Here is a 14,645-nt window from a genome sequence, read left to right as displayed (position 1 = left end):
TTTAATAACTTGTAGCTGCACTTCAACAACTATTAATGGATGTTTTTGTATCTATTCCTAGCTTTTAATTTCAAGGAACCCCTTAACTCTGAGAGTGTACACATGGAACCAAATGGACCCTTACAGGTCTGTAACTCTGAGAGTGTACACATGGAACCAAATGGACCCTTACAGGTCTGTAACTCTGAGAGTGTACAAATGGAACCAAATGGACCCTTACAGGTCTGTAACTCTGAGAGTGTACAAATGGAACCAAATGGACCCTTACAGGTCTGTAACTCTGAGAGTGTACACATGGAACCAAATGGACCCTTACAGGTCTGTGACTCTGAGAGTGTACAAATGGAACCAAATGGACCCTTACAGGTCTGTAACTCTGAGAGTGTACAAATGGAACCAAATGGACCCTTACAGGTCTGTAACTCTGAGAGTGTACAAATGGAACCAAATGGACCCTTACAGGTCTGTAACTCTGAGAGTGTACACATGGAACCAAATGGACCCTTACAGGTCTGTAACTCTGAGAGTGTACACATGGAACCAAATGGACCCTTACAGGTCTGTAACTCTGAGAGTGTACACATGGAACCAAATGGACCTCTCTACCTCTATCCTCTCTCTCTCACAGAATACTACAAAATGTGTGGCTTTTATAAATGTTGAACCAAAGTAAAGTATTAACAAACAGCTTGTGAGTAAATAATAACTACATTGTTCTATTAGAACAGCTTCTTTCTTTTAACCAGACATTAGAAGTAATAATAACACATTATAATAATTAGCATTGAGCAGGCATTGGGATTGTAATGATAATAATAACCACAGTGTGTAACCATAGCAACGGTCCCGTCCAGCTGTAGTTCTCTGATCAGAACATGAAACAAAGTGAAGACGTGTCAATCTGACTCTCTCTGCAGATGCTACATGGTTTCCATGGCAACCATGGCAGCAAGCCATCAACCGATGGTGTTGCAGTGTGACATGCACACGCACACGCACACGCACGCACGCACACACACACACACTCTCTCATCTGGTCTTGCGTGTGTGTGTGTGTGTGTGTGTGTGTGTGTGTGTGTGTGTGTGTGTGTGTGTGTGTGTGTGTGTGTGTGTGTGTGTGTGTGTGTGTGTGTGTGTGTGTGTGTGTGTGTGTGTGTGTGTGTGTGTGTGTGTGTGTGTGTGTGTGTGTTGCATTCTACCCACCTGAGGATCTGACTCAGAGAATCAAACAGGCAGTTCAACACAGACATCAGCATCAACTAGAGAGAGAGAGAGAGAGACAGACAGACAGACAGACAGACAGACAGATCAATTTAAATAACATTTGCAGCCATTTGCTAATGCAACGTGTTACTGCCCAGCTCTTACAAGCAAGCAATACCAGAGCCCAGTAAACACACACAATACTACAGTATAATGTGACCACACTCTGACACAAACACACACACATACTAACACACATCAAAGGTTAATGTCAAGCATCAATACATGATTGCTTCCTTTAGACAGCATACAGCAGAAATAAATCACTATTCTAATCCCTCCAGTATGTGATCTTGTGTTGAAGCTGTGCAGTCGTACCATAAGCTAGAAATAACTATTTGAACTGAAGGAGAGAGCAGGAGACATCATTGGACACCGTCCAGCTCCACCAGCCTTATCCTGACTGTTCTACTATGTGACATACACACATATACACACATATACACACATTTTTGGATTCAGGTGATTGGGGTTATTCTCCTGGTGGGGGGGCTGTGTGTGTGTGTGTGTGTGTGTGTGTGTGTGTGTGTGTGTGTGTGTGTGTGTGTGTGTGTGTGTGTGTGTGTGTGTGTGTGTGTGTGTGTGTGTGTGTGTGTGTGTGTGTGTGTGTGTGTGTGTGTGTGTACCTCATTCTCCTGGGGGCTGCCGACCACATAGAAGAACAGGTCTATACTGCTTTTATACACTATGGTCATTCCTTCTAAGAACGCTATCTCATCTAGAGAGAGAGAGAGAGAGAGAGAGAGAGAGATTTTTTTTTAAGACCACTTTATTAAAACCTTTCCAAAGCCACTTTTTGCAGTACAAGAAAATAATAATGATGATCAAATGATTCTATCCAACCACAGAATTAAAACTATTTTTTTAGAAAGCAAGCTGTAAGGTGCCATCACTAGCGACTGTATATAGTGCCTCGCCTACACACCACACCTGTACAAACCTACTGGGGGGGGGGGGGGGTGGAGAGAGAGAGAGAGAGAGAGAGAGAGAGAGAGAGAGAGAGAGAGAGAGAGAGAGACAGAGAGACAGATGATGTTTTGATGAGCCATGCAGCCAACCAGTTGGCTTTAACCGTTGCTATGTGTGAAACATCCAGATCATCAGGTTTTCTGGAAGATTGAACATTCTATCACTAATTTGAACACGAATACCCTTTAATCTTAAATTAACTAATAACAGAAAACTGAAATCAGCCGTGGTCCACTGACAACTATGATCACACATTCAGTAGAAATACACAGTGATGGAGGGATGTGTAGAGAGAGAGAGAAAGAGAGGATAAAAGACAAGAACATGGGAGGAAAAAGAGGAAAACGTGAGAATGGGAAGAATAGAGAGGAAATGTAAAGACTCCATGTAAGAAGAGAAGACAGGAGAGAGAGAGAGAGAGAGAGAGAGAGAGAGAGAGAGAGAGAGAGAGAGAGAGAGAGAGAGAGAGAGAGAGAGAGATACTGAGAGAGAGAGAGGGAGAGATACTGAGAGAGAGAGAGAGGGAAATGGGAGAAAGGGAAGAAGGACGAGGGAGAAAAGGAGGAATGCAGGAGTTTGTTTTTAACAAAAGGAGGATTCCTCCTGTGAGGAGGGAGGGACCAGAGCCTATCAGCTTACAGCTGAGACGTCATTGGCTGAGAGTTCTTTCACTCTACAATGGGTTTGAGGTTAAACTATAAAGTCCTTTATTTACTCACAGCCTGATGACGAGTTCAAGGTCTGTTTCTATACCTTATTTAACCCATTAAGACCAGGAACGCATCTGTGTCATTTTAACATTCCTTTGGGCTATTCAAAAATAGCAGATCTACAAGCTCATAGCGCGCACTCTGTGCTTTGTAGATCTGCTATTTTTGACAAAGAAATCGTGAAAATGTGTGCAAATCTTTGAATATATATATATTTATACTAATCTACATGTTTAACTCAAATCTTCTACATGTTTAACTCAAATCTTCTACATGTTTAACTCAAATCTTTGCTTCTGGGGGGTCCCTGGAAAAAAATATTTTGAGATGGGGGTCCACGGACATATACATAATTGTGGGGGGTCCTTGACATGAACAAAGTTTGAGAACCACTGATATTATAGCAACATACAAAAAAAAACAGAAGCAAAGATTTGAGTTACAAATGTTTGCTTTAAAAAACATATATATTCAAAAGATTTGCACAAAGTTTCACGACTTTTCCACAACAACAAAAAATAGCAGATCTGCAAGCTCATAGCGCGGCACTCGTGAGCTTGTATATCTGCTATTTTTGAGTAGCCCAAAGTATAAAATAATGGTTATTGATTTATTTTATTTTTATCTAATATTACACAGCAAGCGTTCCCGGGTTGAAAGGGTTAATATACATTTTTGACGGTAAGGATGTTTGTAGCGTAAAGCAGGCTAACGCTAGCATAGCCTCAGGGTGTCATATCTATAATAGCCTGTGATACATTAGACCTGTGTGAGCCACCGGCTTATGTAGCATGATACCATATGCTGTTATTACATACTGAGTGAGGAGAGAGGAGATAAGGAGATGATTTCTCCTCTCCTTTTGTCAACAAGAATGCACTAAAGACTAAAGAATGCACTGGAGCCCTCATTCAATGTCCTTTTGACTGTGTTTGCACCTCTTGGTTCTCCAACATCTCAATGTCACTAAACACTAAGCTTTAGACCTCCCTAAACAAACTGATATCTATGACTACTATACTCTGCCTGAAGTCCATGAACCACCTCATTGACTACTATACTCTGCCTGAAGTCCATGAACCACCTCATTGACTACTATACTCTGCCTGAAGCCCATGAACCACCTCATTGACTACTATACTCTGCCTAAAGCCCATGAACCACCTCATTGACTACTATACTCTGCCTGAAGCCCATGAACCACCTCATTGACTACTATACTCTGCCTAAAGCCCATGAACCACCTCATTGACTACTATACTCTGCCTAAAGCCCATGAACCACCTCATTGACTACTATACTCTGCCTGAAGCCCATGAACCACCTCATTGACTACTATACTCTGCCTAAAGCCCATGAACCACCTCATTGACTACTATACTCTGCCTAAAGCCCATGAACCACCTCATTGACTACTATACTCTGCCTAAAGCCCATGAACCACCTCATTGACTACTATACTCTGCCTGAAGCCCATGAACCACCTCATTGACTACTATACTCTGCCTGAAGCCCATGAACCACCTCATTGACTACTATACTCTGCCTAAAGCCCATGAACCACCTCATTGACTACTATACTCTGCCTAAAGCCCATGAACCACCTCATTGACTACTATACTCTGCCTAAAGCCCATGAACCACCTCATTGACTACTATACTCTGCCTAAAGCCCATGAACCACCTCATTGACTACTATACTCTGCCTAAAGCCCATGAACCACCTCATTGACTACTATACTCTGCCTAAAGCCCATGAACCACCTCATTGACTACTATACTCTGCCTGAAGCCCATGAACCACCTCATTGACTACTATACTCTGCCTGAAGCCCATGAACCACCTCATTGACTACTATACTCTGCCTGAAGCCCATGAACCACCTCATTGACTACTATACTCTGCCTAAAGCCCATGAACCACCTCATTGACTACTATACTCTGCCTGAAGCCCATGAACCACCTCATTGACTACTATACTCTGCCTGAAGCCCATGAACCACCTCATTGACTACTATACTCTGCCTGAAGCCCATGAACCACCTCATTGACTACTATACTCTGCCTGAAGCCCATGAACCACCTCATTGACTACTATACTCTGCCTAAAGCCCATGAACCACCTCATTGACTACTATACTCTGCCTAAAGCCCATGAACCACCTCATTGACTACTATACTCTGCCTGAAGCCCATGAACCACCTCATTGACTACTATACTCTGCCTAAAGCCCATGAACCACCTCATTGACTACTATACTCTGCCTAAAGCCCATGAACCACCTCATTGACTACTATACTCTGCCTGAAGCCCATGAACCACCTCATTGACTACTATACTCTGCCTAAAGCCCATGAACCACCTCATTGACTACTATACTCTGCCTGAAGCCCATGAACCACCTCATTGACTACTATACTCTGCCTGAAGCCCATGAACCACCTCATTGACTACTATACTCTGCCTGAAGCCCATGAACCACCTCATTGACTACTATACTCTGCCTGAAGCCCATGAACCACCTCATTGACTACTATACTCTGCCTAAAGCCCATGAACCACCTCATTGACTACTATACTCTGCCTGAAGCCCATGAACCACCTCATTGACTACTATACTCTGCCTGAAGCCCATGAACCACCTCATTGACTACTATACTCTGCCTAAAGCCCATGAACCACCTCATTGACTACTATACTCTGCCTGAAGCCCATGAACCACCTCATTGACTACTATACTCTGCCTGAAGCCCATGAACCACCTCATTGACTACTATACTCTGCCTGAAGCCCATGAACCACCTCATTGACTACTATACTCTGCCTAAAGCCCATGAACCACCTCATTGACTACTATACTCTGCCTAAAGCCCATGAACCACCTCATTGACTACTATACTCTGCCTAAAGCCCATGAACCACCTCATTGACTACTATACTCTGCCTGAAGCCCATGAACCACCTCATTGACTACTATACTCTGCCTGAAGCCCATGAACCACCTCATTGACTACTATACTCTGCCTAAAGCCCATGAACCACCTCATTGACTACTATACTCTGCCTGAAGCCCATGAACCACCTCATTGACTACTATACTCTGCCTAAAGCCCATGAACCACCTCATTGACTACTATACTCTGCCTAAAGCCCATGAACCAACTCATTGACTACTATACTCTGCCTAAAGCCCATGAACCACCTCATTGACTACTATACTCTGCCTAAAGCCCATGAACCACCTCATTGACTACTATACTCTGCCTAAAGCCCATGAACCACCTCATTCCAACCAGTGGTGGAAAAAGTACACAAATTCTTTACTTAAGTAAAAGTACCAATACTGCAATATAAAAATACTCTGTTAAAAGTAAAAGTGCAGAATTCAAAATGTACTTGAGTAAAAGTAAAGAAGTATTGGCATCAAAATGCACTTAAAGTACCAAAAGTAAAAGTACTAAAATGTTTGAAAATAGCAGATCTACAAGCTCACAACGCGTCGCGATGCGACGCGTTGTGAGCTTGTAGATCTGCTATTTTCAAATAGCCTAAGTATAAAATAGGGCTAAAGTGGTTCATTTATGTTCTATAACATCATAATTTACATCTGCAAAGTAACTAGTAACTAAAGTTTTCAAATAATTGTAGTGGAGTAAAAGTACAGTATTTGCCTCTGAGATGTAATGGAGTAGAAATAAAAGTATTAGAAATTGGAAATACTCAAGTAAAGTACAAATATCTCAAAATTGTACTTAAGTACAGTACTTAAGTAAATGTACTTAGTTACTTTACACCACTGATTCCAACACACGTTGCTAGTCTGGGATGGCTCAGGGTAGAAGACAGGGTTAAAGGACAACTTAGTTTTTGCCAGACCCAAGGGGTCGGCCTACATGAGGCTTTGTCCCCTTTCGTCCATACATGGGCATAAAAGTATGTCCATCTTGTCCCTTTTTTTTACCATAATATGGACACACGTCGGATTTTATTCTGGGTCTGGCAGAACCAGGTCTCCTGGTCTTTTTTTACAACCAAGGTTTATGTTTTAGATTGTAATTAAAGTAAATAAAAGATGAGTGTTAAAATATTTAAATTTACTGCTTTCTATAGTTTTAGCAATTTTCGCGACCTTTTTTACAGTGGGCGGGGGCATTCTGTCCAGTGTCTTTTTTTACACAATAACCCAGCGATTTCTTTATTATTATTTACAGTAGCTCTTCTAGCCCCAATAACTCACATCTGACCATCAAAGACTACAGGACCTTTTTTATTGTGTAAAAAAATGACATATTTAGCCACTGGACAGAATGCCCCCGCCCACTGTAAAAAAAGATCGCGGAAATTGCTAAAACTATAGAAAGCAGTAAATGAAAAAAAAAATAACACTCATCTTTTATTTACTTTAATTACAAGCTAAAATATAAACCTTGGTTATAAATAAACAAAGTTGTCCTTTAAGCAAATATCAATTGGATTTTAAGACCAGGAACACATCTGTGTCATTTTTAGATTTCTTTGGTTATTCAGAAATAGCAGATCTACAAGCTCATGAGCTACGAGCTTGTAGATCTGCTATTTGTTTGAAAAATCACGATTTTCTTTGCAAATCTTTAGTTTGAATATATATATATATATATATATATATATATATATATATATATATATATATATATATATATATATTCTTCTCCAGAAGCAAAGATTTGAGTTACAAATGTACAAATGATCATCTATCAGGATTCAGGAGACATAGATACATAGATATTAATTCCCATGGAAAGGAGGAGGTTCCATTCACTGCCACAGTTTTTTAAATGTTTCTCCTTTGTGCTTGTAGTCGTTTTGTTGATGAATTAAATGAATGTGTTAATGTTCTATGCTCTGTTGATGAATTGAATACATAGGACCACGATGGAAACAAGTCCCCAGGACTTATTTTGTGTTATCCTTTTAGAGAGGAGAGGAGAGGAGAGGAGAGGAGAGGAGAGGAGAGGAGAGGAGAGGAGGGGAGGGGAGGGGAGGGGAGGGGAGGGGAGGGGAGAGGAGAGGAGAGGAGAGGAGAGGAGAGGAAGGAGTCTTACTGTCTGCTTTGTGTGTTTTGTTAAAGACGTTTCTTTCAAAGTTCTTCTGTTCCTTCATGGAGGGGTAGAGGTCAGGGTCGTAGTACTGGAACACAGCGCACACTACTGGTCAGACCAGGGAATGACAGGCTAACACACACTAACTAATACAAGAGTCATTCCTAACTGTTTGTGCAGTCATTGCTACATATAAGACACGGGTAAAAGATTATTTTACCCCTTTTTCTCCCCACTTTAGTCGTTATGTCAATTAATTACTCCCCTCACACATTTCAACATGGAAACGATTATGACGATTATGCTAAACAAAATTGCGATTATCGGGGGGAAAAAATGCGATTAGGTGATTCTGTAATAATTGGGACAGGCCTAGAGCACTGTATAATGTTTTTTATGTGTTTCTGTTACCTTGGACAGCAGTCTGTTTCCATCGTTGTCCAGGATGAGAACAGCTTTCACTGTGTACAGAGACGGCTCCTACAACACAATGAAACAAAGAACATTTATACATTTATAACAACTTCTAAACTATATATATATAACTATAACGAATAATATAATAATGTTTTAATGTCCTAAACACAGTGAAAAATAGAACATTTATACAACAACAGCTGTTACAGAGAAACTGTTCATAGCCTCCGCCAGGCCGAAGGCGTGGCCGAGACTACAGGGCATAGCAGTGGCGGCCATGTTCTGGCTCCATCGTTCCAGACCCCATTAATTTTTCCCATAGAGATTTCCAAAAATATTTCTATCAATTAATTTAAGCCTAGAATCAAGCTATCCAGGATCCTGCTGAATCATGACCATAAAACATTTGATTCTGTGAAAGAAATCTAATTGAATATTTAATTATATGATATACTATATTTAATAAATACCCTTTGTTTTGCGGTTTTCAATTATTTTTAATTCACAGAATCAAATGTTTTATGGTCATGAATCACCAGGATTCTGGATGGCTTGATTCTAGGCTTAAAATAATTGATATGAATATGTTTGGAAATCTCTGTGGGAAAAATGTATGGAACTGCTATGCTCTATGTTTCTGCCCCTGTCCGTCCGTTTGTCTGTCCGTCTGTGTACAGCTAATCTCCGGCACCGTTGGTCCGATCGACATGAAACTGTACACACACACACACACACACACACACACACACACACACACACACACACACACACACACACACACACACACACACACACACACACACACACACACACACACACACACACACACACACACACACACACACACAGTTCCGATTGCCGTGAAACATTGCTGGCCCACAATAACCTACCCGCCCTGGCGGAGACCTGTGCTCCGAGGAGCACATCTTTCTATTTTATTTACTCAGTTCATTGACTGCTGATCTCTCTCTGTGAACAGTGTCTAATCACCTGTTTAAATTAACCATCCCTGCTTTAGTACTGTTCCACATCCATCCAGCCATCCATCCATGGTAGAGCATTTAGTTCCAGGTCAAAGTTCTGTTATGCACTGACTAGTATTGACTGACAGTCAGAGTGAATCACAGAACTTCAGCCGGGAACTATAAACATCCAGGGTCGCCATGACTACCACAACAACCGTGATGATGATGATGATGATGATGATGATGATGACCTTTTTTCACTGAAAACTAAATAAAAACTAAGCTCTGATGACAAAAAAATTGACTAAATATACTGTCAATTTAGTCAACAAATAAAAACGAAACTAAAATGTTAGTGAGTGACTAATGGAGAAGAGATCCAGTAGAACTAAGACTAGTGGAGAAGAGATCCAGTAGAACTAAGACTAGTGGAGAAGAGATCCAGTAGAACTAAGACTGGTGGAGAAGAGATCCAGTAGAACTAAGACTGGTGGAGAAGAGATCCAGTAGAACTAAGACTAGTGGAGAAGAGATCCAGTAGAACTAAGACTAGTGGAGAAGAGATCCAGTAGAACTAAGACTGGTGGAGAAGAGATCCAGTAGAACTAAGTCTAGTGGAGAAGAGATCCAGTAGAACTAAGACTAGTGGAGAAGAGATCCAGTAGAACTAAGACTAGTGGAGAAGAGATCCAGTAGAACTAAGACTAGTGGCGAAGAGATCCAGTAGAACTAAGTCTAGTGGAGAAGAGATCCAGTAGAACTAAGACTAGTGGAGAAGAGATCCAGTAGAACTAAGACTAGTGGAGAAGAGATCCAGTAGAACTAAGACTAGTGGAGAAGAGATCCAGTAGAACTAAGACTAGTGGAGAAGAGATCCAGTAGAACTAAGACTAGTGGAGAAGAGATCCAGTAGAACTAAGACTAGTGGAGAAGAGATCCAGTAGAACTAAGACTAGTGGAGAAGAGATCCAGTAGAACTAAGACTATTGGAGAAGAGATCCAGTAGAACTAAGACTAGTGGAGAAGAGATCCAGTAGAACTAAGACTAGTGGAGAAGAGATCCAGTAGAACTAAGACTAGTGGAGAAGAGATCCAGTAGAACTAAGACTGGTGGAGAAGAGATCCAGTAGAACTAAGTCTAGTGGAGAAGAGATCCAGTAGAACTAAGACTAGTGGAGAAGAGATCCAGTAGAACTAAGACTAGAGGAGAACAGTAATTTTATGCTTGGTTTCGCACAGGTGTCACAATCCGAAAATAGTAGATCTACAAGCTCACAATGCGCCGCAGATCGGATATTTTCAGCACACAGCTAAGTCTAAATCAGGCATTGCAACGCCATCAATCAAGGCCTGCCAACATACATTTGAGTCCACTAAATCAGCTGTAGATTTAATTGACTAAAACATTTCAGATTTCAGACTAAAATATATCTAACACTGGTGAGGACCTTAGTCAAGGTCTCAGAGGAACTATTCAATCAATACAGAACTATCAGAGGAACTATTCAATCAATACAGAACTATCAGAGGAACTATTCAATCAATACAGAACTATCAGAGGAACTATTCAATCAATGCAAAACTATCAGAGGAACTATTCAATCAATACAGAACTATCAGAGGAACTATTCAATCGATACAGAACTATCAGAGGAACTATTCAATCAATACAGAACTATCAGAGGAACTATTCAATCAATACAGAACAATCAGAGGAACTATTCAATCAATACAGAACTATCAGAGGAACTATTCAATCAATACAGAACTATCAGAGGAACTATTCAATCAATACAGAACTATCAGAGGAACTATTCAATCAATATCCCAACACTTGTCTTATTGAACTCATCAGGTCAGGCATTGCCTGCACTTCCTCTTGACATATTTGATTGACAGCTCAATAGCCCAATCAGAGTTAGATGTGGTTCCAGGGAGAGCCTGGGAACCAGGTTAGAACTGGCTCACCTTTCTGTTCATCTTTTATCTGATCACACACACACACACACACACACGCACACAAAACAATGTATACATGTTATTAAAATAACTGATCATCCAATACACACCTTTTGAACGGATGGATGGAGAGAGAGAGAGAGACGAGTGAGTGAGTGAGTGAGTGAGTGAGTGAGTGAGTGAGTGAGTGAGTGAGTCAGTGAATGAGTGAGTGAGTGAGTGAGTTGGAAAAGCTGCCGATATCCTGCCTAAGATGCTGGTATCTGTATGGGTGAGTATGCCAGCCTATGCCGTTACCATACCGTAACCACATTTATCAGAGTTACAGACCTGTAAGGGTCCATTTGGTTGTATCAAATGAACTCAATGAACTCTTCTACTTTGAGAACCACTGTCCTAGATGTGTTGTAAAATCACACACTGTATGGGATCGGTACCTCAGTATCGACCGATGCGCCAAGTTATGGATATCGCAATCGGTGTCGGGAAACGAAAAAATTGTATCTCTACATTTGAAAACTTCCAAAAACTTTCAAAAACAGCGAGAATAGCAGATCTACAACCTCACAATGCGCCCAGCTTGTAGATCGACTATTTTCAGTTTTGATCGGATAGTGCGTCACCCCAGTTGGTCCCCGGTTCGAGTCCCAAGCAAGCAGAGACCTGGGTTTCAGCATCTTTCACCCTCTCTGCCCTCAACTTCCTGTCTGTCACACACCACACTTCAAAATAAAATACTTAACAACTTCCTGTCTGTCACACACCACACTTCAAAATAAAATACTGAACAAAAATACAAGGGAACAAGTTGCTTCATGAAGCAAAACAGGTCAAAGATGGAAGTGTTACAGTTAATCCCAAAATCATTAAGGTTGAAATATTAAACTAAGTAATGATGTTGTTATCCTTAATGCATCCCTGGCAATACAGAACTAACTGCTGCCACACACTGTATGAGATGAGATGAGATATACGTTATTAATCCCCCATCATATTGTATGATCCAATACACACTATGATCCAATACACACTATGATCCAATACACACTATGATCCAATACACACCTGTTGAACTGGAGAGAGAGAGAGAGAGAGAGAGAGAGAGAGAGAGAGAGAGAGAGAGAGAGAGAGAGATACAGACACAGAGAGATACAGACACAGAGAGAGAGAGAGAGAGAGAGAGAGAGAGAGAGAGAGAGAGAGAGAGAGAGAGAGAGAGACAGACACAGAGAGAGAGAGAGAGAGAGAGAGAGAGAGAGAGAGAGAGAGAGAGAGAGAGAGAGAGAGAGAGAGAGAGAGAGAGAGAGAGAGAGAGAGAGAGAGAGAGAGACAGACACAGAGAGAGAGAGAGAGAGAAAGAGAGAGAGAGAGAGAGAAAGAGAGAGAGAGAGAGAGAGAGAGAGAGGTGGACGTGGCACTAGGAGAGCTAACACGTAGACTCAGTCACATCAATCACAACCAAACAGATCAAACAACAATAAACTTCACTGAACAACTTTTACTGTTATTATAAACATGACTTATGATCCCTTTAAAACCATCACATTATATTAACAATAATAATAATAATGACTATTATTAACTGTCCATAATAATAACCAGCTCAAATAAAGAGCTGACAGACAGTCAGTCAGACAGCATCTACAGGTTTAAAACCACACACTTAGATCATCATTAATAATCACATTAAATACATATTATTTTCACTGCAGCAACAAATGTCAGTCTCTCTCTCTCTCTCTGTCTATGTCTCTCTCTCTTTACCACGTCACAGCTCCTGAATGCACTGTCTCTTTAACAAAGTGTTTAAATGTTGAACAACATGCATGTTTAACCTTATTTTAATGTTGTTTTAATGTGTTTTAATGTGTTTTAATGTGTTTTAATGGTTCTTACCAGAGCGCTGCTGTCCTCCATGGTGTGTGTGTGTGTGTGTGTGTGTGTGTGTGTGTGTGTGTGTGTTGACGTGGACACTCTGAGCTGTCAGTGTGGGATTTATACTTCGGTCGCACGAGGGCGTCGCGCGCTGCCGACAGAAAAAAACCCGGCAGATCTACAAGCCCACAGCCCGTCGCTGCCACGACGCGCTGTGGGCTTGTAGATCTGCCGGTGTTGGCCGGCGCGTGCAGCTGCTGCCTGGTGGTTGCGCGAGAGCGAGACCCACCGGCGAGGCTCGGCTCGCGCGCCCCGCCCCCATAGGAGGGAAGGAAACAGCTGTGTTCCGTGAGCAGAAATAACGGAGCAGAAATAAGACTTCCGGTCGACGATCTCTTCAGAATAAGAGTACCCTCTAGAGTAAAAAGAGACCATTGAGAAACGATTCATTTGTACATTAAAACTATAAATTAAGCATTTAAACGAAGCTAGACAACACAGATTATGTTTATTTGTGATAAAAACAGTTTTTAACTGTTTTAATAACATAAAAAATGTATCTAAATGGATAAATGCTGTTCACTGGAGTGCAAAGATTTCACAAATTAGACGCTTTGTGTCTTTTAAAAAATATTTAAAAATTATGATCTTATTTTGAAGGCAACCGGAAACCTTATTTCTGCTAGCTCGAAAACCGGATGTCCTATTTCTGCTCATGGAACGGAGCTGAAGGAAACGCTCTCTTCTGACCACATCCCTTCTTCCCATAGCCTGGGGGGACAACGACGGCGACGGCTGTAAACTCGCGCTGTGATTGGCTGGAGGAGCTCGGTTGCCGGGGAGGTATGGAAGTCCATTGGACAAAAGATTTAATAATCATTCATCATTAATTTATTGTATTATTACATATTATGATTATGAATGCCACAAACAAATAAATAAATAGGAATAAAAAAAATCTATTTGAAAAAAAAGACAATAAGGCTACATTTATTTATTTCATTGTGGTGTTTATTTAATTCACAGTGACTTTTATTATGTATGTTATATATATTTAATTATGTAGCTCCATTCTGTTAGTTGATTAAATTATTTGCCGCACAACTAGTTCTGCAAACTTGCATGACAAGCTGTCCTGCACCATGACAACCGATCAGCCAATTACAGGGCGACGGTCCCTCCGGGCCATGGGATCTCTATACTGTTGCCGGGCACGCGCACTGGGAGGCACGGCGCATTCAACTCGCCCCCTTCACCCTGAGCCTTCAAAATAGAATACAATTAAGAAATACAATTTCTATTTACACTTCACACATTCACTCATAATTATGTTGCCCTGACCAGAGTTTACTGAAGCCTCTAGATTTAGATTTAGGTTTAGAGTTTAGACTACTTCTACTTTATTTG

At 41.1% G+C, this 14,645-nt stretch overlaps 1 protein-coding gene across 6 annotated transcripts in view; it reads right to left on the bottom strand.

The window, feature by feature from the left end:
* The window catches only part of copz2 (COPI coat complex subunit zeta 2), a 21,402-nt gene extending 7,997 nt beyond the window's left edge, over positions 1 to 13,405 (bottom strand). For all 6 annotated transcript variants that reach the window (XR_013934376.1, XR_013934377.1, XM_080447985.1 and 3 more), the window contains exons 1-5: positions 13,260 to 13,405; positions 8,434 to 8,502; positions 8,026 to 8,110; positions 1,890 to 1,981; positions 1,204 to 1,259 (exon numbers count right to left, since the gene is read on the bottom strand). Coding sequence is in view for 4 of the 6 variants with exons in the window: in XM_080447985.1 (XP_080304111.1) it covers positions 1,204 to 1,259; positions 1,890 to 1,981; positions 8,026 to 8,110; positions 8,434 to 8,502; positions 13,260 to 13,280 (323 nt within the window). In the remaining 2 variants the exon portion in view is untranslated. The remainder of the gene's footprint in view (positions 1 to 1,203; positions 1,260 to 1,889; positions 1,982 to 8,025; positions 8,111 to 8,433; positions 8,503 to 13,259) is intronic.
* Positions 13,406 to 14,645: the final 1,240 nt, after the last annotated feature.

The sequence above is a fragment of the Gymnoscopelus braueri genome (genome assembly GCF_963280865.1).
Source record: "Gymnoscopelus braueri genome assembly, chromosome: 13".
Lineage (NCBI taxonomy): Eukaryota > Metazoa > Chordata > Actinopteri > Myctophiformes > Myctophidae > Gymnoscopelus > Gymnoscopelus braueri.
This window is presented reverse-complemented; position numbering and strand designations above follow the sequence as displayed.